This window comes from Echinops telfairi, unplaced genomic scaffold (assembly GCF_000313985.2).
Source record: "Echinops telfairi isolate 266 unplaced genomic scaffold, ASM31398v2 ScPeMD7_443;HRSCAF=831, whole genome shotgun sequence".
NCBI lineage: Eukaryota > Metazoa > Chordata > Mammalia > Afrosoricida > Tenrecidae > Echinops > Echinops telfairi.
Window position 1 is genome coordinate 63,868,760 of NW_022104341.1, and position 17,360 is coordinate 63,886,119.

General features: G+C 40.2%; 1 protein-coding gene and 1 non-coding gene across 5 annotated transcripts in view; one reads left to right on the forward strand and one right to left on the reverse strand.

The window, feature by feature from the left end:
- PATJ (PATJ crumbs cell polarity complex component) overlaps positions 1 to 17,360 on the reverse strand; it is a 399,766-nt gene that overhangs the window by 218,660 nt on the left and 163,746 nt on the right. For all 4 annotated transcript variants that reach the window (XM_045291780.1, XM_045291779.1, XM_045291778.1 and 1 more), the window contains exons 25-26: positions 14,253 to 14,330; positions 9,334 to 9,433 (exon numbers count right to left, since the gene is read on the reverse strand). In XM_045291780.1, coding sequence (XP_045147715.1) covers positions 9,334 to 9,433; positions 14,253 to 14,330 — 178 coding nt within the window. The remainder of the gene's footprint in view (positions 1 to 9,333; positions 9,434 to 14,252; positions 14,331 to 17,360) is intronic.
- LOC115870169 lies at positions 6,130 to 6,248 on the forward strand. The gene has a single exon (XR_004046546.1). It is a non-coding gene; the product is annotated as a 5S ribosomal RNA (ribosomal RNA).

A 17,360-nucleotide genomic window follows, 5' to 3' on the forward strand; every position in this document is an offset into this window, starting at 1 on the left:
CGGGAAGATGTGCATCATGGAATGCCAATTTAATAAAACAAAGTGTTCTTGCATTGAGTAAGTACTTGAGTGGAGGTCCAATGTCCATCTGCTGCCTTAATACTAAACCTATAAATATATGCACATAGATCTATTTCCGCGGTGAATAGTCTCATGGCATCCTGGTCTATGAATATCGCAGGTCCATAAACATCAATCAAACTTGTTTGACTTTCAAGCTTAGAAGCAGTATTCCACCTGGATGTGTCCATGCTGACAAAACAGCCACTGTGAAGGACTGCACAGTGTTGTCACCCATGGGTATCATTAAGGCAGAAACTCTTGACTCACTTTGTGGTTAATAGTCTTTAATACTTACATTTTAAAAATCCCTCTCTTGACGTTCTCATCAACTCTATGGGTTAGGTGTCTTCTGGTTAGCCTTTTACCCCAGCAGAGTGTCTGGCCCAAATTTTAGTTGCTTGTTCACAATGTAGAATATATTCTTTTCCACCAGCTCTTTTAAATCTTTTTATTAAGACAAAACAGTATGTTATCCACAAGGCTGACCCTTTACTTACCATTCTCAGTTCTGGCTAAACACATTATTAGTAACCCCAGACAGAAGCATCCCTTTCATAAAGCTTCTTCCAGACAATGAATCCACAAATGTCGATGAAATTTCTTTCCCAATATCTCAATTTTAGCTTCCTTTAAATTTCTATCACCACAATGTCAGCAGCAATAGTTGTTACAAGTCAGTTTTTATTGACTGCCACGTGTCATTATAAATTTCAGTGAGTTTAGAAAGATAATTTGAATCTGATTCTAAGAAGATGTTTTTGTTTTCAGTATGACAATTTAGTTAAACATTTATTTGGAAACAATGCTAGGTGATTTTGGAAAAGATAATGATTGATGATGATGATGAGTGTGTGTGTGTGTGTGTGTGTGTGTGTGTGTGTGTGTGTGAAGGGCTGTTTATCCCTCGTATCCGACCATATTTTAAAGTAGTGGCCTTTGACGTCAATTTGGAGCTTTTAGTAATGAGCAAGAATGAGTGTTTTGGGTTGTCTAAATTAACTTTCCTCAACCATAGCACTGTGTGTTTGCATGGGATATTTTTGAGGGAGAGTGGTTCTCTATGCAACATGGGATGTTTAGAAGCATCTTTCCCCACTGGATAGCAGTTGTGTTTCCCACTAGATGTCGGTTTTGTTTCCCAGTGCCTGCCACTAACACCCTGGTTGTGATAATCAGCACTTTCACTGGAGCAGTACTGGATGTACCCTTGAATATTTGTATGTGATGTTAGAACTTTTCCTGCCTTTGGAATTTCGTCATTGGACGGATGACAGTTTAGTATTTTTTCCGTATGCAGGAAGATGAGGCTTTCTACTCCTTAAACCAGCGGTTCTCAACCTGTAGGTCTCGACCCCGGTGGCAGTAACAAAATTGCAGTGATGAAATAGCAACAAAAATAACTTTATGGTTGGGGGTCACCACAACATGAGGAGCTGTATTAAAGGCTCATGGCATTAGGAAGGTTGAGAACCACAGCAAACAGTCTCAGTCTCAAAAACCCATAGAGGCAGTTCTGTACTGTCCTATAGGCTCTCTCTGAGTTGAACTTGATTTGACGGCAGTGAGAGAGAGAGAATGTAGGACGAATCCACCTGGGGCTTTTAAGGGAAAGTCATGGAAATTTAAAACTAAATGTATATATTTTAAGGTTACTCTTTTTAATGTTACCAATGTTACTGTACCAAACCATTCTACAAAGCTTGATAGAACTCAATCTCTCTTACTCCACTGCGTTGTCTTCAATTCTATGAACATTTGTTGACTCACAGAGAATATAACTTTTTTTGTGAAACTACCTCCTATGTAAGCCCATAACAGGCTTACTGTCACTATATAAATATTTTAAACATAATTTTATTGGGGGCTTGTACAATTCTTATCACAATGATATGCCACCAAACTTCCGCCCCTTAATCTCCTTTAACAAAATAGTTTTTCTTGAAAAAAGAAATTGAAGTAGTCAGTCTAGAGTTCTTAATTGGGCTTCAGACCTTCCACTGAATTGGCAAATTGGCCCTCAGAACACTGTGTGTTCTGTTCAAATGACCGGGGCTTGGACTGTGCACAGGTTTCGTCTAGCACTATTGGGTGCTCTTGGACTCCTAGTCTCACAGGCTCTCCATAGTTTGTCATGGGGCACCATTTGAAAGACTCTGCATCGTCAATAAAACACAAAACATCATTCTATAGTCTCGGCTTTCACCGAAGACCTAGCTGATGCCAGCAATGACACGCCCTTTTGTATCCAGCTTGAATTTCTGGCACCACCCTGTGATGTACTGCTGCATCTATTTTTTAAAGATCTTAAGCAAACTTTACTTGTATATGCTATTAGCGATGAATCATTTCTACATTGTTGGGCTACTTTTCTTTGTAAGGGGGACAACTAAGGACTCTTGCAGTCAGTTGGCCAGCTAGCTCGCTTCCAAATTTCCTGGCGTAGATAAGTGAGCACTTCCGAGTGCTGTGGCAATTTGTTGAACCATTCCCATTGATACGCCACTGATCCAGGAGGCTTGTATTCCACTTATGTCTTCAGTGTGCCTTGAACTTCTTCCTTCAGCATCATCTGTTCTTGATTGTACGGTACCTCTTGAAATGGTTGAATGTCAACTCGTTCTTTTTGATATAGTGACTGAATTCTTTCCATCTTCTGTAGATGCTTCCTGCATCATTCCATATTTTGCCCATAAACAAAAAAATTTAAAATAAAATCACACTCAATGCCATCAAGTTGAGCCAACTGATAGCGACCCTATAGACAGGGTAGAACTTTTCATATGCGTTTCCAAGACTTTAACTCTTTATGAGAGTAGACAGCCTCATCTTTCTCCCGTGGAGCAGCTGGTGGTTTCAACCTGCTGACCTTGTAGTTAACGGTCCAATGCATAACCACTATGCCACCATAGTGACTCGAATTGCTTTTCTTTATTCTTTCAGATTGAGATATGCTGAGTGTATTCTTCCTTTTAGCCTTCCTAACCCCAGGTCTTTGCACATTGCACTGGAGGACTCTGGTTTGTCTCCTTGAGCTGCCCTTTATTATTTTCTGTTCAGCTCTTTTACTTCATCACTTCTCCCATTTGCTTGATTATTTTAGGATCAAGAGTGAGTTTCAGAGTCTCTCAAGTCTAAAAATTTACGTCTAAAATGAACAAAATAATATATAAATAATGGAACCTAATGATAAGAAACTCCTTGGATCAGTAGTGAACACTATTTATTTAGTCATCATGTTGCAAACATTGAAAACTGCTGAAATGAAAAATAATGGTATTCATATTGGAAGAGGTAAGCATCAACAAAGAGGGAGCAAAAGTAAAGGAACTATTAAACACTTATCCTTTAAAGAGAATGATAATAAATAGCATCTAAAATTGGCACATCAATAAATCTGTAAAAATCATAACCTTAGCTAAAAAAATTAATTTCCTATAAGCTCAGAGTGACTCCAAGTGACATACCTGGTAATAAGCCTCATTTCAGAAGTACCTATACTGAGACAAATCTGAAATAAAACAATAAATACCAAGGTAAAATGGGTAGGTACAAAATACTGGAAATCTACTTTGGGAAGTGTGATTCAATAGGTGTTTTAAAATTATGTTTCATAACTCAAATATATGCTTAATAGCAATTATTTCATAATTATGGCATGATTTAGGAGCGAGGGGATCTGAATAAAATACCATAAAGTTGTATTAGAGTCAATATTTAAAAGAAGTCTTTTCATAGTGAGAACAAAAACCCAAAGGCAGTATGCTGTTCTGAATTTAAAGGACAAAGAAGGAGGCCCACCGGGCTAAATTCCACTCACATATCTGCTTAAAACCCCTTAAAAACCAGGGGCACTCCATAAATCAGCTATACTTTTGATTCCATGACCTCATGTGCATCAGATAAGTCTACTGTGCCATCCTCACAGCTTCTTTATGAGAACTCTCTTACATTTACAAAAAGCCACTTCCCAAACCTTCAGCTGACTACAGTTTAAAGACACAGTACTTGAAAGAGGGAATGCCAACAGGTTAGAAAGTTCTGGTTGGTGTTAAAGCATTTGACCTCCAAGATCAAAACATGAATCAAATAGGATTTTCTGTAGACAGAGGCTTTTCTCTCCCACAGTTTTAAAACTGAGATAACACCAGAGGTGTTGTAGTATTGGGAAAAGTGAGGTGACGGTGTTCTATACTGGGGCAGTTAGGTTAATGTGTCAACCAGGTCAATAGGAACATGTAGGATTAATCAGGTCACAGTTTGAATGGAGGCAAAGAGATAAATGGCTCACAGCAAGGCACGTCCCCATCTCTCTTGCTCTCTAGTGATTGGACCAGCGCGCTGCTGTTTTAACTAGTTCTCTGCCTCATCCTGTGTACTCTACCATCTGTGGGCCCAGCCAACCCATGGATCATGGACTGTGTTGCTAGAGCTTGAGGCTTCTTCAAGACCTGCTTCACCACACTGTTGGTGCTTACATCGCATGAGCTTGTGGCTGGTGGATCCTGTCGCCTTGCATTGCTTGATTTCAATATCCCATCTGGGCCTGCTTCCCTAAGCTCCTGACACTTGGTGACTCACCCTGTTGTTTACTGACTGTGGGCAGGCTCTGCTTGCCTAATCTGCTTGCCTGTCTGCTTCCTTGACCTTGGATCCAGCAGCCCACGTAAATTGAAGAACTTCCAGTATATTAAATGTTCTATGAAATGGAGTTGAACTGAGCCCTCTTTACTGCTGCATGGACTAATTAGCTGTTAAATTCCTTCTCACTGTATAAACCTATCCATATCCATACATACATATGTATGTACGTACGTACGTACGTACACACACACACACACACACACACACATATAAAATCATAAGTGTCCTGGTTTTATTTCTCTAAAGAATCCTGCTTAACATATACACAAAAGCTCTTACACAAGATGAATAGGATGGTTCAGTAAAAGGGATTTTGTTGAAGCACCACAGCTGACCTGGAGTTTCATGGAATTCCCTCTGTTAACTAACTAACGAACGGTATAGTTAACACTCCCTCCGTCTTTCATTTGTCCAAAACTTGAGTTTATAAAATGTGCTTGGCTGGATCAAAATAGTCACTAGCCTCCTGGAACCTAGTGGGTCAGTCTAATAGTAATTAAAATTACTTTTGTTACGTGCTTAAAAAGAAAAGAAGAAGAAGAAAAAGGAATGGTGGCACAGTACAACAGCAGTTTGAAAGCACCAGGTGCTCCCTGGGAGCAAGATGAGGCCTGCTATCCCTGTAAACAATCAGTCTTGGAAACCTACAAGGGACGTTCTGCCCTGTCCTACAGGGTCCTATGAGTTGGAATCCATTTGACGGCAACAAGTAATAAAAAAAAAAAAAATACACACAATTACATTGGAATAAGGAGTCAGACAAGTTTTTTCCAAAGAAGGCAACATTGCCCATCAGAAAAGAGGTTGATATCTCCTTTATCAACTGCTCAATGACTCCAGGGAATGTATTTAAATAATTGGTATAATGACACATGGCAGTCAATAAAAACTGACTTGTAACAACTATTGCTGCTGACATTGTGGTGATAGAAATTTAAAGGAAGCTAAAATTGAGATATTGGGAAAGAAATTTCATCGACATTTGTGGAATCATTGTCTGGAAGAAGCTTAATGAAAGGGATGCTTCTGTCTGGGGTTACTAATAATGTGTTTAGCCAGAACTGAGAATGGTAAGTAAAGGGTCAGCCTTGTGGATAAAATACTGTTTTGTCTTAATAAAAAGATTTAAAAGAGCTGGTGGAAAAGAATATATTCTATATTGTGAACAAGCAACTAAAATTTGGGCCAGACGCTCTGCTGGGGTAAAAAAGGCTAACCAGAAGACACCTAACCCATAGAGTTGATGAGAACGTCAAGAGAGGGATTTTTAAAATGCAAGTATTAAAGACTATTAACCACAAAGTGAGTCAAGAGTTTCTGTCTTAATGATACCCATGGGTGACAACACTGTGCAGTCCTTCACAGTGGCTGTTTTGTCAGCATGGACACATCCAGGTGGAATACTGCTTCTAAGCTTGAAAGTCAAGCAACGGCCATACCACCCTGAATGGGCCCGATCTCGTCTGATCTCGGAAGCTAAGCAGGGTCGGGCCTGGTTAGTACTTGGATGGGAGACCGCCTGGGAATACCGGGTGCTTTAATTCTAGAAATAATTAAAAAAAAAAAAAAAAAAGAAAGTCAAGCAAGTTTGATTGATGTTTATGGACCTGCGATAATCACAGACCCGGATGCCATGAGACTATTCAACGGCACCAGAGAAGTCCTCTATAATATCTGTTATGGAGCAGGGCCTCTACATAGTTACATTTACTTCTCACAGCCGTCTGAGAGATAATTATAATGCTCATCTTACCAAGTCAGCTATTTCTCCCTCAGAAGGGGGTATTTGTTTTGTTTTGTGTTCAGTGTACACTGGTGTCCTTCCTGGATGCCACGGTGCTGGGAATGCATCACTGGCGAGTGTGTGTAAGTGCACGAGCTTGTGACGTTGGGACAAGTGCTGCTGTTTTGAGTATCTTATGGCCTAAAAGTGATCTTGTCAAAATAAACCACAACCATTGTGTGTCTACGTTAGCTACAGAAAAAGGTTTCTAGCAATGGAGTGCATAGATTATATTCTCTGAAGACGGTCTCTGGAGTCAACAGTACCTGGTACATATCTTATTTTTAATATTTATTAGCCATGTGACTTATGGCATAGTCTTTAATTTCTGTACACCTCGGTTTGTATAAGAGGCCCTCAAAAATTTAATGTGTTCATTGAGTTAATTATTGATATAAAAACTTTAGAACAGTGGTTTTCAAACTATGGGTTGCGACCCCTTCAGGGGTCGAATGACCCTTTCACAGGGGACGTCTGATTTAGAACAGCAGCAAAGTTACAGTGATGAAGTAGCAACAAATCATTTTATGGTTGGGGGTCACCACCAGATAAGGAACTGTATGAAAGGGTCGCCGCATGAGGAAGGTTGAGAACCCCGGTCTTAGAAGGATGCCTGTTAGGTGATAAACACCAGAGTGGTCAGTAGCTGTAGCACTTCTTGTATGCAGTTCTTCAAATGCTTTTCTCGTAATTTCCCAGCAAGTCCAGCAGACAGGGTATTGCTAGCCACACATCACAGCCACACTGACACTCCACGTCATAATTAAGCAAGTGTGAGACATGAAACGGTGAAAGAACTTGCCACGAACTCACACCTCAGTAAGTAATAGAACTGGAGTAAGAAAGCAGTCTGAGTCACAAACTGAAGCCAGGTTTCCTACCAACTATGCACATGTTTGCATTTTAGCATCCCAGGAAGTATGAATAATCAATAACCAATCTCCAGCCTGCTGCAGTTCCTCTAAGAGACATAGCAGACCAAGGGAGTAGAGAACACACGAGCACACATGTATCAGTCATATCCATCGGTGCACCTACATATACACAGATGAGTCACAAAGTATTGCTGCTACAGTTCTGGTGGACATACACATGACATTAGTTTCTTTGGAAGCCAATGTGTTCAAACATGTCCCTGCAATCAGTGGGTGGACATAGCCGAGTTCTTTCAGTGCTACCCTCGTCTTGTCTTTGAGAGTGCCTTCCCAAAGAGAGAATCTGCTGGCACAGTTAAGTTCAAGGCAGAGAGGCCAACTCAGATGATGATGATGAATGCTTTGGGGAGCCCAAAGAGGTCACCTTGACAGATTTTCTCAAATGACACAGAGCAATCAGGGGGCTGAATTAGAAACTGAAAATGCTTTGATGAGAAAAAGGCCAGGATTTTTTTGATTCCACAATGCACCTGCTCATTCTCCAAGGGAAACACGGGTCATCCTAGAGTGTTGTTGTGAAGCCTTACCCCGCCTACACTTCAGCTTTGGTCCTGCCCCTGCAGGCTTTCTGTTCCCAAAACTCAAGGAACCCTTCAAAGGAACACTATTAGAGCCCTCAGGGATGCCAACACTGCCGTTTTGATGCTGTGTAGACCAAACCTTGCAGAATTCTTAAAGAAAGTTAGAGAGGTAGGCGCACTACCTTCAGAAGTATATGGATTCTGATGAAAAATGTATGGAAAATAGTAGCTTCACATTTTGATAGTTTTGTTCAATGATGGTTTCAATGATTTTGTACCAATACTTTCTTATTTACCCTCATACTATGCTGGTGGTATAGTGGTTACTCATTGGGCTGCTGACTGCAAAGTCAGCAGTTCGAACCCACCAGCTATTGTGTGGGAAAAAGAGGCTTTCTACTCCCTTAGGAAGTGACCGTCTCGGAAACCCACAGGGCAGTCCTACACAGTCCTGTACGGCCGCTACGAGTCTGAAACCACTAGACACCACTAAGCTTTTTAGTACTGTGTATGTATAAATTAAGGGCAAATACCTTTAAATAAAATCTCCATTAAATATACACTACTGAATATTGGATAGAGTTAATAGAAAAGAAAGCACAGATGCTGTTGTCGAAGAATACTGTGGGATGCCTGACAACAAACAAACCTGCCGTGAGGGAGACGGAATGCTCCCTGGCAGTGAGAACAGCGTGATTTTGTCTCGTGCGTTCTGGCCAGATCACCAGGAGGGCCAGTGGCTCATGTACCAGAAGCACACCATGCTCAGCAAAGTCGACGGTGACCAAACCAGAAGAAGAACCTTAATGAGATGGGTTCACACAGCGGCAGCAACGATGCCCTCAACCCAGCCGTGGTTAGGAAGATGGCTCAGGCTGGGAAGTCTTCGTTCTGTTTTACAAAAGGGCACTACGAGCGCGAGCCCACGCACCAGCGCGGAACAAAAGCAATGCAGAAGAGAAAGGCATTCGGTAAGCCTTTTGTAAAGCTTCCTGTTTAACAGCACAGCAGCGAAGCTTCCAACAGCAGCAAAGGCATCACCAGTCCAGCAGATCATCAAAACTGCCCTCTAGCTCCAACTCATATGTCTTAAGACTCAATAGAACTTCTTAGCATTCTTATCATTTACAACACACTACAAGATTGGGGAGAATACAGGTAAAACACACCAGCTTCCTTTGATAGTCACTCTAATACTCATCTATCACTAGCCAAGAGAAGAGTGGGTAAAGAAAGCCACACACGTGTGGGAGGTATTTTCTTGTGCACCATGATATGTTCATGCACATTTTCTAAGAATCCACAGTCCGATAACTGGTGATTCATCGGAATCATTGAGGGTAATTTAATCAATTCTGCAGCCCGCCCGACATAATCAAAAAGAACTCACTGTCAGTAGAGGCGTATCCTTCCTCCTCGTCGTCACTGTCGTCGGACGGAGCTTTGTAAGGAGGGGGCAGCTTCATTGGAGGGGGCGCAGTCCTTCGCCCCTGCGGATGCAAAATTCGAGAGAAGGAATAACTCCCCTGGCATAGGCCTTTTCCTCAAAATAACCCACAATTATTTTGACTATATCTAACTGCAGTCATGTCAGGAGAAACTCCGCACACATACAATCATCCTCGAGTGTATGTTCTGCAGACACGACGGCGATGAAAACACACCACAGCAATCAACATGCAAGAATTCAAAATCGCGGCTTTTAAAACTGTCAGACTTTCCAAAGTGAGAAAGTCTACTAGCTATGTGTTCTTCACTGTCAAATCTTATTGTTTTAAAGTTAATTTTCTCTGATATGATCAGAATAAGTCACACAAAATGCATTTCAAAAACATACCTTGAGGTCAAATATCTGACATATTAATTCTATAATCACACAAACTGTTTTTTAGTTATAGCTTCCACGCTTCAAGTTTTTAAAATGAAAATACCAAGCTTTTTGATAGGTATTCATTTATAATTCATTTATAACCTACATTCTTAATGCTTTCAGAGAGGAAAATATTTTCAGTAAATACTTTCTCCCATTTTTGTATTATTTAAATTTACACACCAAAAGATACCAGAATATCAGCATTAGGTTCAAATAGACTTAATTAAAGTAGAACAAAACTCTGATCAAATTACCTTCATAGAATGGAGACATTTTCTGGAACGATGAGAAAAATAAAACATGCCAAATTTTACAGAGAATTCCAAGCTGCTAAAAAGAATAGGAGCTGATATATATATCCAAGCTCTCCACAATAGCAAAACAACTATTAGTATTGTTGTGTTCTAGTGCTTCAATAAAATAATTTAATTGTGCATTGTAGAATGAAACTACTAATGGCAGGATACACTCCACTAAGTGGGCAATAAGCGGGTCCGTTACAGAAAGCTGGTATGTGATGAACTGCCCAAATAGAAACACTGTTTGAGATTCATAAAAGAAAGCATGCACTCAAATTTACTTAAGGGAATAGCTGCCAAGGAGGTACTTTATTTGTAGAAAATTACAAAACAGATCAATGTAAGAAGGATGAAGGAAAATACCAAATATAAAATGATTAATTAAATAACAGGCCGATACAAAAATGTGATCACTCCATCTCTTTTATTCTGGTTTGAAAAAGGCTTAAGGGTGACAGAAATGAAGAATAAAATGGCAAAAAACCTCTTTTCGGTAAACCTTTTCCTTGGAACTAGATGATTCTTTGTCAATTACAATACTCCCAAAGATAGCCAGCTTTTGAAATAATAATGAAAGATATTAATTCTCTTTATTGGCAGTGGTTTGGTTTGGTTTTTATAACTTAGGAGGAAGATAGAACAAACCTGTGTATATAAACTGGAACCCAATAGCAGTATTTTCTGACCCAGTCTCCTATTTAAAAACGCTATGTACATACGTGAACATAGTAGAGCATATAGGGGACACAATTATTAAGGTGGCCTACCACAACCAAACACCTGCGGGGTGAGTTCCTGGGCTCAAGGACTCAGGAAGGTCGTCCGGTGGACATCAAAGTCCATTGGTACAACATAGTCCACAAAGACAAAGTTCTATATATTACTTTATTGAGTAGAGACCTGGGGCCTTAAAAGCCTATAAACTGCTATCAAAGGTACAACAACTGTGGCCCTCTGCCTGCCCCGCAGGGAAACAACCCAAAGAACTAAGGGAGTGCACCAAGGCCAGCCTCCAGGGCCAGAATGCCTAAAGGATGCTATCAATGAACTCATCCACCTAGGCAACTTTCAGTCAAACAATAGTGAACACTACCCCACTCCTTAGGACTGTCAATCAAGAGATTAGAAGGGTGCTATTAGCCCGAAACAAAGGAAGGATGCAGGAAAGGACAGGAAAGAGAGATGGAGTGGAAGCAGGAGGAGGAGGGATGCTGTAACATTCTGGGTATGGCCATCAATCCCATGGGGGGAAATGTGTACGAGTTTCTGAATGAAAAACAAATTTCCTCGGTAAACTTCTATGCAAATCACAATAAAATTTAAAATAAATATATAAAACATTTACTTGGGTCCCAGGCAACCACCCTTGGGGGAAAAAAAGAAAGAACAGTTTGTCATAATCTATGTGAAAACTTCCAGGCCAATCAGATTCATGACCTCAAGAGTAAAATGTGTAAAAAGAAATGATAATTAAACCAAGAAAAAGAAATAATATAATAAAAGTAAACATTTTTTCAAAATGATAATCTCTAGTTTCAGTAATCCCAAAATAAAAGCATAGTATTAAGATTCATATTTTTATATGACAATAACATTTGAAGGTCTTATATGAAAAAGTTAACAAGGTTGTCTTTGGGTGGTGGTTCTATAGGGAGTTTTTTTTAATGTATTTCCAATGTTCTACACTACCTATTCTATGGTATAAAAGAATAGGAGATTAAACTTACAAGATCTCAAATCAATATGTGAAAGTGGTTATTTCTATATACTAGCAATAAACAGAAAATGTAATTTAAGATATTTAATAGTACATATAAAGATGTATGGATTCAAATCAAACAAAAGACTTAAAATAACTTTCTGACGAAAAGCATAAAAATCAATGATAAGACATAATAAACAGAAATGGAAATAGTGATACCAGGAGGGTAGGGGGAAGGTGAGGAGAGGAGAGGAGGAAAGGGGAACTGACCACCACCACCCTACCACCCAACAGGGGTGATCAACAGACACCATGGGGAACGGACACAGCGGTTGGCATAAGATATGAAAATAATAATAATTTAGCAGCCATCTAGCTGAGAAGCAACAAAGCCCACATGAAAGAAACACATCAGCCTGTGTGATCACAAGGTGTCGATAGGATCAAAGAACAAAATATCATATCATTGTGAATGAGGGGGAGTGTGGAGTGGAGACCCAGGCAAAGCCCATCTGTAGGCAACGGGACACCCCCTTTACTGAAGGGTCACAGGGAGGAGGTGAGCCAGTCAGGGTGCAGAGTAGCAACAATGAAACATACAACTTTCCTCTAATTCTTTAATGCTCTTCTCCTCCCACCCACCCATCCCTACACACTCACTATCATGATCCTAATTCTACCTTACAAATCCAGCTAGACCAGAGGATGTACACTGGTACAGATAAGAAATGGAAACACAGGGAATCCAAGACAGATAAACCCTTCAGGACCATTAATGAGAACAGTGATACCAGGAGGGGAAGGGGAAGGTCAGGGAGAAAGGGGGAACTGATCACAATGATCTACATCCCTTAGAGATGGACAACAGAAAAGTGGGTAAAGGGAGACAATGGACAGTGTAAGACATGGAAAAATAATGATTTATAAATTATCAAGGTTCGTGAGGGACGGAGGGAAGGTGGAAAAGGGAGGGGGGAAATGTGGAGCTAATACCAAGGGCTCAAGTACAAAGAAAATGTTTTGAGAATGATGATGGCAACAAATGTGCGCATGTGCTTGACATTGGGGTGGAAAGGGGGAACCAATTACAAGGATCTACATGTGACCTCCTCCCTGGGGGACGGACAACAGATAAGTGGGTGAAGGGAGACATCGGACAGGGCAAGATATGACAAAATAATAATTTCTAAATTATCAAGGGTTCATGAGGGAGGGGGAGCGGGGAGAGAGGGGAAAATTGAGGAGGTGATGCCAGGGGCTTAGTTGGAGAGCAAATGTTTTGAGAATGATGAGGGCAATGAATGTACAAATATGCTTTACACAATTGATGTATGTATGGATTGTGATAAGAGTTGTATGAGCCCCCAATAAGATGATTTTTAAAAAGAAAATAATAATTTATAATTATCAAGGGGTCATGAGAGTGGGAGGGAAGGCAAAAAGAGAAGCTGATACCAAGGGATCAAATAGAAAGTGAATGTTTAGAAAAAAAATGCTGCAACATATGTACTAATATGTTTGATACAATTGATGTATGCTTTGTGATAAAAGCTGTAAGACCCCCCAATAAAATGATCTTTAAAAAACATAAAAAGTAGCAGAAGATTTCAATAAATGGAAAGGTATGTCACGTTAATGGTTAGAAAAAGCTCAGTATCATAAATTTGTCACTTTTCCCCCAATTAAGCTACAGATTTGACATAATCCCCAGTAAGGTCCCCAAACATATTTTTAATGGAATTTGACCAGCAAATTTTAACCTTTATGTGAAAACAAAAAAAAAAGTATAAATAAACAGGGCATTTTTTACAGAAAAAGAGTCTGTAGTAATTTTCTCTACCAGAAAAGAAGATTCAGTAGAAGGCTATAATAATTATAAAAAAAAGCCAACCAATAGCCAAAAAATAATAATTATTATTATGGTTGTATAGCAGTTGTGCCAAGATACATGGGGGGGGGGGGCTATTTCAGTAAGGCAATTAGTTATCTTCATGGGAAAAAACTAAAAAACTAGATAATTTACTTCAACTGGGAGAGCAGCGGGGAAACAGAAGGGGATGAGTAAGTCTCATTGACTGGAAGGAGCGGTTTCTTTCAGGTCAGGTGACCTGCCCTGGAAGGGAAACGACTCTTATTGAAGAACTTTAAGGAAAATAGACCTCCAGGAGGAGAGAGCAGCAAGATCAAGTCTCAGAAACCCCCCAGTGTGAGAGGCACCCTTTGGGCATGAAGAGGCCCTTTCTGACGTGTTTGTGCCTTTGCCTTCCCAGCCTCCTGCCTTTAGGCTCACTAGCTTCAGGGCCAGTTATGTTCACGGAAATAAAACATTGTAAATACACATACAGTACTCCTACTTGGTACCCATAAAAATTAAACTCAGATATGCACAAGGGCAATTAAAAGCAGTTCCTAACAGCGTAATAGGTTTGGGTTACCTTGTCTTTTTTTCCTTGGTTGTCTTGACTCTGGTTACTGATGATTTTGCTGACTTTATTATGGACACCAGGAATGACCTATCACCATTAATAAGGGAGAGGCAGGGAGAAAGGAAGGAAAACATTTTAATGTAACAATCATTACTTTTCATACAATATTTTTAAACCAATTAAAATGCTCATGAGTTTAATGTCTGCATTCACTTTCACTATTAGAATAAAGATAAACTACAAGTCTAGTTCTACCACTGAAACATAAAGTTAGTAAGAATGGGACTTAACTGTATTTATCACAAAATCTTCAGGGTCTGGAAAGGGTCCAAAAGATAGCTATACCAAGTAGCTGTTATTCAGTAAGTGAAACGGTTCAATTTCATGAAACTAATTTTAATGGTGCCAATAGCTTATTCCTTTTTTATTTTATCTATAAATAATATGCAGTAACATTTGTCAAGTGGTGTTTTTCATGTACACAATTTAGCGACATAAATTACCCTAATCATACTGTAAATTCAGCACTAGTAGGTTGCCCAAGTTTCTCTCATCACACGAAGAAGGCCAAGGATTCATCCACAAGAACCTGTCCTTTAGGCCTCTTTCCAGCGCTGGGAGCCTGGTTTCTAGCATAGATTACATTTTTCTTTAAAATATTGCTTCCAGGGTTATATTTTATTTATAATAGCTACCTGATTTTTTGACAGCATGTGCTGCAATATATATTTAGAATTTTATTTTTATTTTATTTTTTCTCAAATAATATTTGTATTGACATATCTTATTCATTCCAATATATCATTCCAATATATCCCTTATATCCATTATATTCCAATATATTCATTGCAATATATCCCTTCCCATACAGTTCTGTTGTTCAATCCCATCGGGGTGGGGCTATACAATCAGCAAAGCTATCAAACCCCCCTTACTTCCCTCAGGGAAACCTTACTCCTGTCAGTGTCTGAGGGGTCAGCTATCTTGATTAACATGTACTGAGTGATCTTAAAGGTCCACATGAACATACGCAAATCTAACATGACCAATGAGATAGATCACGTATAGACCCTCATAGTAAGGGGAGGAAATCTTAAAGAACTAGAGGATAGTTCTGTGGTTCATCAGTGCCACACCACACCCTGGATTTATCCTCCTTTCCATAAGGCCCTACCTACTAAGAGGGACTGTCCAAATGGCTTGCTAGTGGACTTCGGGTCCCCACTACGACCTGTCCCCTTCATAACAATACAGATAGCATGGATGACATTTTGACTTCCCGTGAAATTACCATGAACCAGCTTAGTAAAATATAAAATGTTTACAGAATGATCTCGGTATAAAATCTGATGACAGATCTAATGATTAAAATATATTTTTAATATTTAAATTTTAATTTATACATGTGCTTGTGCTCACTCTGGATTTTTCTCACTTACTACACAGAATAATCTAAAGCAAAAGTCAAAGACGGGAGGGTCAGTAGACATGTGATTTGGTCCTGAAGAAACTCAAGCCATTTGCCTCCCTGACAAGTCAGAGTACCGACCCACAGGAGACGGATTTGCCCAGGGAAAGAACCAGCTGTGCTGCTCTGGGAAGGAATGAATGTCAGTTACCATTCGTAATGCCGCAGTGGTCCTTTTTCAAAGGACTGAGAAATATACTGCTGCACACAAACTAGAAGACAAAAGGCTCTCCAAAAAGAAGTCTCTCAGAAACACAGAGAGCACGATTTCTTGTGAAAGTAACACGCTATCCTATGCAAAAGGAGCCCGTGCAGGAGAACGTGGGGAAGGACTCTCGAGCACTAGTGCTCGTGGAGAAAGAAGCAGCCCACTCCTGCAGACACGGCAGCCCCAGAGCCCCAGGGAGCATTTCCACTCTCTCCTGGGAGGGCGATAGGAGGTCGGCATCAACTTGATAGCCGAGGATCGAAAGAAAAACCATACGGTAAACCGAATGAATTGGGAAAAGGCCTGCAATTTTAAAAAGTTCTGGTTTTGAATATGAGAAACTCTGTGACGTGACTCTGAAATGCAGCTTTCTTAGGAAGTGGAAATAATTGACTTTGGCAATACAAGCCTTCTACAAAGGAAAGCGTATAAACCGTGGCTCCTGCACTCAATAAGCAGCTGGCCAGGAAACCTGAGTGGGCATGTGCATTTCCTGAGCATGACAAAAGTTCAGCTGAGAGATTTAGAAAAAGCTCAGAAAGTGAGTCTTTAGAATGCTCACAAAGCAGCTGATAAAAGCAGAGACATGAGCGTCACTACTTAAGGCGTGGTGCCGATGAGAACTTTTATGTGATCAAGGTGCTTGTAGGCATAAGGCCACTGATGAGCAGTCTCAGGAAATGACTTCTTGGACTTCAAAGGAAACTTTCAAGCACTGCTGGAACGGGTCAGGAAATGATTAGGCATTGTCTGCATTTGCTGCTTCTGCAACAATTAGCATTACTTGCGATCCAGGCCAGCTGAAGGGCACAACATTTTGCAAAGAGATGACTGATTCTTTTCACGGCCTCATTCAACAGGATTCGCTTTATGACAAAACCAAAGGTTAAAAATGGAACGAGTCATGGACACAGTAATGAACCGAGGATTGAATAGGTTCACTTGGCTAGAACTACAAATAGCTCCATGTTTGATGGACCAAATGCACAATGTGGAATCTGTTACACTAGAGGAGAAGGAAGCGGCGTGAGCGAGGCATGCTGCTAAAGAGATTGCTGTAACAGTCAAAAGAAATGGAACTGCTTATGTCATTCAAGCGGAAGTTTCCACTTTGGTTCACACACCAAGGCGGAACTAAAAGCTTGCCCTTTTTGGTTGACTTTGTAGCCCACTTAAATGCTTTGAATATTTCTCGGCAAGGGCATTCATAGGTGGCCACGTAAATGCATCATTTAATTGGCTCATTGTAGCTCAAAAGTACGTCGTTGGAAGTATCATCTGGCAAGGAAAACTCTGGCCAGTGTTACTACCGAACTCAGTTTCCAGAAATAAAAGTAATGGCCTGAAGCTGTCAAATGACACAGAATCTGGGGTCCCACATGCTGGAAGATAAACAAGGGGCCATCTAACTGAGAAACAACAAAGCCCACATGGAAGAAGC